Source organism: Cyprinodon variegatus, unplaced genomic scaffold (assembly GCF_000732505.1).
Source record: "Cyprinodon variegatus isolate N-32 unplaced genomic scaffold, C_variegatus-1.0 Scaffold930, whole genome shotgun sequence".
NCBI lineage: Eukaryota > Metazoa > Chordata > Actinopteri > Cyprinodontiformes > Cyprinodontidae > Cyprinodon > Cyprinodon variegatus.
The window spans coordinates 1,522-9,325 of record NW_015151383.1 but is presented as its reverse complement, the minus strand read 5'-3'; the positions used below and the strand labels follow the sequence as shown (position 1 = coordinate 9,325).

Here is a 7,804-nt window from a genome sequence, read left to right as displayed (position 1 = left end):
ATTACATTTTCAATACTAATTTTTCAGTTTAATTTTTCAGTATTAAAAAAATCAGCATATAAAAAAAATGCAATCTTTCAAAATTCAAACTCCATATTTTCAGCCTCCTGAGATTCAACTGGCTCTATTTCACCGTCTTAAATTCGGCGTCTAAATTCAGTGTAAAAAGGGAAGGGGTTACTTCAGGTGACAGACATTAGCAATGGATTGTGGTGTCCAACACCCAGCCAATCCCGTTACGTTTTCTTAGTCACGTGACATGACGCCTGTGGAGTGCATACTGAAGGAAAACCAGCATGACGGAGCCAGTCATGCAAGCTAACACCAACTCAACTGTGAGTTTATTACTTTCATTTTCTCTCATTAACTCAGTTTTATCCTACTTCTTATCCCTTATGGTTTTGCCATGGAAACCTTTCATAGATTTAATCTGCAATTAAAACACTTTTACTGAAATGATCCCACTTCTTAAGGCAGTTTTCGCATTTACATAGTTCAGGGGTCGGCAACCCAAATTGTTCAAAGAGCCATACTGGACCAACAAAAAAATAAAATAAATTTAGTGTAAAAGTCCTATATAAGCCTGGTATGCCTGGCAACACCGGCTCTAAGATTATAAGCCCACTATTAAAAAAAAAGACTCTGTGGGCTTAAATATAAAATAAGCAATAATGATTAAATGTTTATCATAATTAAATGTCACATAATATGACTACTCTGCTGTATGATATTCTGTGTTTTGAGTTTTAATTTTATAGTAGCATGAGGTGAGTGAGGAGCAGTGAACGCTCTGCTCTCACCGTGTGGAGTTCACCGCTCGCCACTTCACCTTCCTACACTGCGTGGTTTGTATGTACTATTTTTTGTTGCATTGATGAAATTATAGAAACAGAATAAAGGAATCTTTCTATGGTGGATGAGTTTCTATTGGGAGAAGTTTATTGAGGTGTTATTTTGAGGATATTAGGGAAATGTGGAAGAATATTCACATACTTGCAAAAGATTGCTACCTGTTTGATCAGTGAACGGTGTTCCATGCTTGAAACAAAACTATCAGCAGTAATGGAGTTTGGAGAGGCAATCCACTTTTTTAATCCATCTTTGTGACTCTTTTTATTTTTTGACGACTTCTCATTACAAAGCAACCATGCAGGCAATCTTGCCACATTAGCAATGAAGGCAAATAACGGACTCCTTGAACCCCAGTCGGCCTTGGCAGATGGCCGTTCACACTGAGCCTGGTTCTACTGGAGGTTTTTTTCCTGTTAAAAGGGAGTTTTCTCTCCACTGTGGCTACAAGCATGCCTAGTGTGAAGGACTGCATTTTTTGTTAGTTTTTTATTTCTTTATTTTTTATCAGTGTCCTGTCTGGTAATGTGGCAATAAGAATAATTGTCTTGATGCCAAAAAGAAGCCAACAGATTTTACTTTCAATAGTGGAGCAGTACAGCTATTGCCATAGTGTTCCGCTTGATTTATGCATATAAATTGCGTTATTATAATTATGCAGAGAGTTACAGATTATATGGACACTGCAGTGTAAGTAGAACAGGAAAGGAAAAACAGAAAAAAAGTACAAAAGATGAAAGAAAAAGGAGATAAAAGGGAGATAACCATAAAACATTTTCAGTCTGCTTCATCACCTGCAAAGAGATGTAAAAAGAACAGCACAACCAACGGACATGGTGCAACTCCTTGATACTATCGCTGAAGTATAAGTAGTATTATTTCATATGACAGATACTGTGGTAGCTGAAGATAAGAATAAGGGCTTTTTGTATGGAATTGAATCTCTAAGTACCTGGAACCAAGCACCTGTAATCCTTTGAGAGTGCACTTGTGCATGTAAAGTTTATCCAAAGGAAAAATGCTCATTAGTGGTTGTGAAGAGCCGAAGAGCCGGGCATCCATCCCCAAACACCAAGCTCCACCAGTGCACCGGCGAGCCCAAGCTCCAGCCAGTGGAGGGAGAGCAGGATGGGGGGAATGGGCTCCGCACTTGGCCGAGACTTGAGATGCTCTTGGGAGAGGGAACAGTTCAGATCCCCCCGGGGATGGGGCCCACATGCCCCGCACAGGCCACCCAACCAGAGCCCCCCCACCCCAAACAATTCACCCAGCCACTTCCTCCCCTTATTTCACTATTTGCCCCTTCCTCCACACCCCTTTGGGTACAGCAGAAATGACAGCCCTGGCACTGGCATGCCACCCAGTCCCCGCAGCAGCCCCCCGGCAAGACCACGGACCAGGCGGCTCGTTCTTCTTCCAGGCCCCAGACTCCGGGTGAACAGAGAAGAACAGAGGTGTGAGAACACCCTGATTCTCCTTGCGCCTGCTCAAATGTAGTGTTCAGTTGTGATTAAAACTGGAAGTACCAAATGGGGGTGTCCGGCACAGTCCACACCCTCCTCTGGAAGACAGATGGTGCCGGCGCACCCCCCAAAATCAACAAACCAGGGGGCTCGGGGGAGCCAACCGAGGAGAGACCAATGAAATAATACCCCCCCCCCCCTAAAATGCTAAATAGAATTGGGGTGGGGGACGTCATCAGAAGGTGGGACCCTCCAGTAACGACCCCCTCTCCAAGGGCTTACATGTGTGGCAGTGTGATGGAGCAGGCAGAGGGAGGAGTCCGGGTGCTTACTGCGCTACCAGGGACCCAGCTCCCCGCTGACTCCAAAAGGCCCCCGGAGAGGGGGGCCCCACCAGTTGCACCGCCAGGGACAGGCGGCAGGGCCTACGAGCCAGCCGCCGCATCCTGTACATAAAAAAAAAAAAAAGCAGCAAACCATGGCCGGCCAGTCCCGGACGAAGCCCGCACCATGGGCCGGCAAGGACCAGGCCTGCGACAGGGAGCCAGAAGCCCTTCTAACATCCNAATAGACATCGAGGCTAGGATCATTCCCTCTCTCCCTCACTCCCCTTCCCCCATTAGCAGAGTGCAAATCCCTGAAGGGGTAAGCATCTGCCGTACGATGTTAATGTCCAAGCCCCCCATCAGCTCAACAGGCCCTGAGGCCCCCAAGCACACCAGAGGCCACGGCAGAGCTGGACAGCCGCATAGCAGCATACCCCACAGAACCCGAACACCCGGCACCCAACCGGGGCACCTGCCCGAGGGCAACGCACCCCAGGGACCCCAGACCCCGGGACCCACTCAGCGGCAGTCTGTTTCTCTCTCAAGGCCACACATTTCTCTGCAGGATGGTGTTTGTAGACCAGACATAGCTTCTTCCAATAACAAACCAGATTCTTTCTCAAGGTTTATTCATAACATGTTACTGTTAACCAAAATGTCAGTAATTTGTTTTGATTCTGACTACTTTTCCATTGTTCTAAGTAAGGGGGACGAAGGCTGCTCATGCAAAACAGGGCAGAATGCTGTGCCATAAGGGCTGTATGATGAACTGTTCTCTCTTTGCAAAGATATGAACAAATGATCATCTCTGTTTATTTAACCAAGGTGAATAGTTGAATACTTTTTTCTCACGACAGAATTTATTTTTGTTAATGCCATATTTCAAGTTTAATCTAGCAAATGTGATACACTTCATTCCTTCAAATGAATGATCCAGATATGTAATAACTTTATTCTTCCAGTACGGAACGCTTATCATTTTATTATTTTGTAGAATGTCAGGGTTGTTCCAGATGGGTGTACGACTGCATGGGATAAGTGGTGACTTTGTCATTTTAAGAAATTCCCACCATGCTGTCAGGGAAGAGCTGATGGTAATATTTTTAAAAAATGAATGCCGCTGGATATTAGAGCTAATAAATGGCAAATTTGAAATTATGATATTACTGCATATTTCCTGTTCTGTGTCTATCCAGGGCTCATCTAAGGGATTTTGTTTTATCCATTTAGAGATGTATTGTAATCTATTTGCTAAGTAGTAGTTTTGGAAGTTAGGTAAATCTAGTCCCACTCTGTTTTTAATTTTCTGTAGTGTCTTAAAGCTATATAAATAAACTGAATTGAATTGAATCCTCTGTTCTCATCAGCTATTTTCTTTCCTTTTGGGATCCATGGCCTAAGACAAACCCGCCTGGTTGTTTAAAACAGCTACCTGCCTGGTTTAGTGCCGGACTGAAACGTGTGTTGCAGGCTATCACATAAATCTTCGTTGACAGAAATGTTTACATTTGTTGTTTAAATTTATTTATTATACAATTTTCTGCAGCATTAGGAAACATAGTGAATGTTTGTTTGACCTCCTGCACACCAGATAAAAATAAAAACACAAAAAATCAATTGTCATAAATTTTTGAAAAAGTTGTCAACCCCTGACAGGTTAAATAAGCACTTCAATTTTGAAAAGATTTTTCTCATGACAGCTTATTCATATATGATAATATGTGTTATGGTATATGGTATATTTCTGGTAAAATTATATTCAATTTGTAGGCTGTACAAATTTATGAGGGCTATTGGATAAAAAAGCAATTAATAATTGCAAGTTTTTTTTATGAAATAACAGTTGGGGGGGCAAGGCTCAACTGGTTTACACGTTGTGATGTATGAATTACTGTTTTCTCACAGAACCACATTCCCTGTGGTATATCCTTTATACCACTTCAGGAATCCCAGATCTTCCCGATTTCGTGGCGTCTGCAGTAGTGGATGGTGTTGAAGTGGGGTACTGTGACAACATCCTGAACGATGTAAAGCCCAGAACACCTTGGATTACCGGTAGTAAACTATTCCAAGACCATCCCCAGCATTTGCAGTGGTTGAATAGCAAGTGCTTGCTAAATTATTATGACTTTAAAGCCACAATAGTAACTTTGAAACAGCGCTTTAACCAATCGGAGGGTAAGTAAAATATTTTGTTAAACACTTACACAAAGGCCCACCATATGACTCTCTAAACAAGCACTCAGGTGTGGATTCTGTCATTACTCAGAGCAGATGGACCCAGTATTTAGGCAAGACAGATAGTGGGATTATTAAAAAAACGTTTATTTAAAAACAAGTAGCAATGACCAGGGCATCAGAGGCAGAAAACACCTGCAGGAGAGAAGCACAGGTTAGTGACCACATAAATCTAATGAAGGAAGATTATGAGAACAGGGTAGGATCCAGCCGGTGGGCTGCCAACAAGATGCAGCCGAGTATCCCAGATGCTTCAGCCCCAAAGATAATGCAAGAGTCCAAAGCCTTTTGTATAGTTGATGGGTAACAGTTTTGTTAATATCTTGTCTATCCATCTGTCAGCATAAACATTTATATCCAGAGAAAAGGTTGCCATACAAACATTTAAAAGTTATGAAGTTTCTGCAATGAATGTGTGACCAAGTATTTTAACACTCTCCCATAAACAAATTCTATCAGGGACACATCATGAAAAATCAAGATGTATTTTGCTACAATACCAGTCTTGAACTTAAATATAAAAGCATGTCATCTCATCAAGGACCTATCATAGCTCAACTGGAGTGTCTTCAACACTGACATCTCTTTGATTAGAAACATCTTGGGGGTTTGATGCCCTGAGATCTCATTGTACAAGATATGGTTACATCTCAACATTTCATTTCCTCTTTTTATTTTAGGTGTGCACATTTTTCAAAGGAAGAATGGATGTTTTTGGAACAATGAAACAGGAGAATTTGATGCTTTTAATGAATACGGGTATGATGGGGAAGACCTCATAAGATTCGACCTGAAAACAATGACATGGATCACTCCTAGACATCAGACTGTCATCACCAAGCACAACTGGGACAGTGATGGAACTAGCTTGTTTTGGAAGTATGCACTGACAGAAGAGTGCAGACAATTTCTTCAGCTGTATTTAAAATATGGGAAAATTGCCTTACAGACAACAGGTATAATAAAATGTCATGCAGTATCTTGGTGGACATAAAAACCTACCCATCTGCTCATGATGGTGCTATATTATTGAAGTCATCGTTGTGTTTTAACAAACAGTACTTCAGGAGCCAAATAATCTTGTGTTAAATACTAGATAACACGCACTATACAGTAATATTACTGGACCTATGCAGTATATAATATTTAAAAATGTCTTATGAACACAATTACTTATGTTTAGATCTACAAAAATATTTAATTATAGTTGTTTTTTTAGATAGTAGGTTTTTAGATAGTAATTGCACACAGCAACTGCTATCTATAAAATTTAACTGCCATTTCCATTGACCTGTGTCTTCAGTTCATCCCTCAGCAACTCTCCTCCAGAAGACTACCTCAGCTGTGGTCACCTGCCATGCTACAGGTTTCTATCCTGAAAGAGCCTTGATGTTCTGGAGGAAAGATGGAGCAGAGCTCCATGAAGGTGTGGAGAAAGGAGAGATCCTCCCCAACAATGATGGGACCTTCCAGATGGCAGTGTATCTCAATGTGTCATTAATCAATGATGAAGACTGGAACAGATATGACTGCCTCTTTCAGTTCTCCAGTAATAAAGATAACGTCACAACCATACTGGATAGAGCCATTATCAAGACAAATCAAGGTAGTTTTAAAACAGATGTACATAGCTTTATGATAATACTGCTTTTTAGCTGTAGACAAGTCACAATTAATCAGTGGTTGTTTCTGCGTAATTGCGTCACTCTTTATACAAATTTATGTTAATTCATTAGCAGACACTTTTATCCAGAGCAACTTACAAAGTAGGCATTAGCATTCCCTATGGACCCTCACTGGGAGCTCATTCGCCCCAGCAAGGATTCAAACCCAGGATGTCCTTGTGCGTGGGAGTCTTACCACACGAGCTAGCAAGCTGTTAAAGAGTGTTTATAATGGCTGATGTCTAACAGAAAAAATAAATCAATTAAATTTTTCAGAGATATATTTTGTTGTGATTCCAGGTTTGTCCTTTGGAATGTACTTGCAAACTTCAACTGTTTTATTCTGTTGCTTTTTATCGTGGTCAGTACAATTGTTTTGACTTGGAGGAGAAGGAACCTGTGTGTACGTCTATTTTCAGGTAAGGCAAGTTTTTTTTATAGCATATTTAAATTGCATCACATTTCAAAGCTGCTCACCTTTCTTATTTTCAGTAAAGACAAAGGCAGCAGTATTCTGGGTTAAGTTCTATTCTGGGGGGGGGGGGGGGGGGGCTGTAAGGATACTGGACCGGGCCATTTCTCCACCGTTATGTCTCCTCGGCCAGAATTATTTGTTGTAGTAAAGAGATATGATATTATCCTTTTACGTTTTCCTGCACAATATCTGCAGATAATTCTTCACCCTCTCCACTTTTTTCAGGCTGATAATGTAAAAGAAACCAGGATGACTACAGTGGCAACATAACTTCTTACCACTTCACAGAGGGCGTAATATTCGTCAACAACTGACATGGCAATCTTTGTTTAAAACAATCGATAAGTTAATAAACATTTTATGTTCTTTTCTCATCTATCTATCTATCTATCTATCTATCTATCTATCTATCTATCTATCTATCTATCTATCTATCTATCTATCTATCTATCTATCTATCTAAATAATAATATATATATATATATATATATATATATATATATATATATATATAAATGGACATGAAGGCCTTGAATTTGGAGTTTGCTGCTCCATCAGTCAAAAGTCATTCAAAAAGTGCTTCCTTTGACACTTTTGTTTTATAAAAAATGTAATGTAAAAAATGTAATCCCATGAACTTTGCTGAATCTGAGAGGTGCTTCTCAACACTGAAGAGGATCAAGACCTTCCTCAGGAACACAATGTTACAGGATCGTCTCAATGCCCTAGCTATGCTCTATATGGAGAAGAAACTAATCAAAACCACCCCTGACTTCCACCATAGACTCA

The 7,804-nt window shown here is 40.7% G+C and overlaps 1 protein-coding gene across 2 annotated transcripts in view; it reads left to right on the top strand.

Annotated features, from left to right (window-relative positions):
- Positions 1 to 7,361, top strand: part of LOC107100007 (major histocompatibility complex class I-related gene protein-like) — an 11,388-nt gene extending 4,027 nt beyond the window's left edge. The window contains exons 2-6 of one of the 2 annotated variants that reach the window (XM_015398354.1): positions 4,583 to 4,816; positions 5,557 to 5,832; positions 6,180 to 6,482; positions 6,841 to 6,959; positions 7,241 to 7,361. In XM_015398354.1, coding sequence (XP_015253840.1) covers positions 4,583 to 4,816; positions 5,557 to 5,832; positions 6,180 to 6,482; positions 6,841 to 6,920 — 893 coding nt within the window. In that variant the 3' untranslated portion in view covers positions 6,921 to 6,959; positions 7,241 to 7,361. Of the gene's footprint in view, positions 1 to 4,543; positions 4,817 to 5,556; positions 5,833 to 6,179; positions 6,483 to 6,840; positions 6,960 to 7,240 lie in introns of both variants that reach the window. The other variant, XM_015398353.1, reaches the window with a different exon arrangement.
- The last annotated feature ends 443 nt before the right edge of the window (positions 7,362 to 7,804 follow it).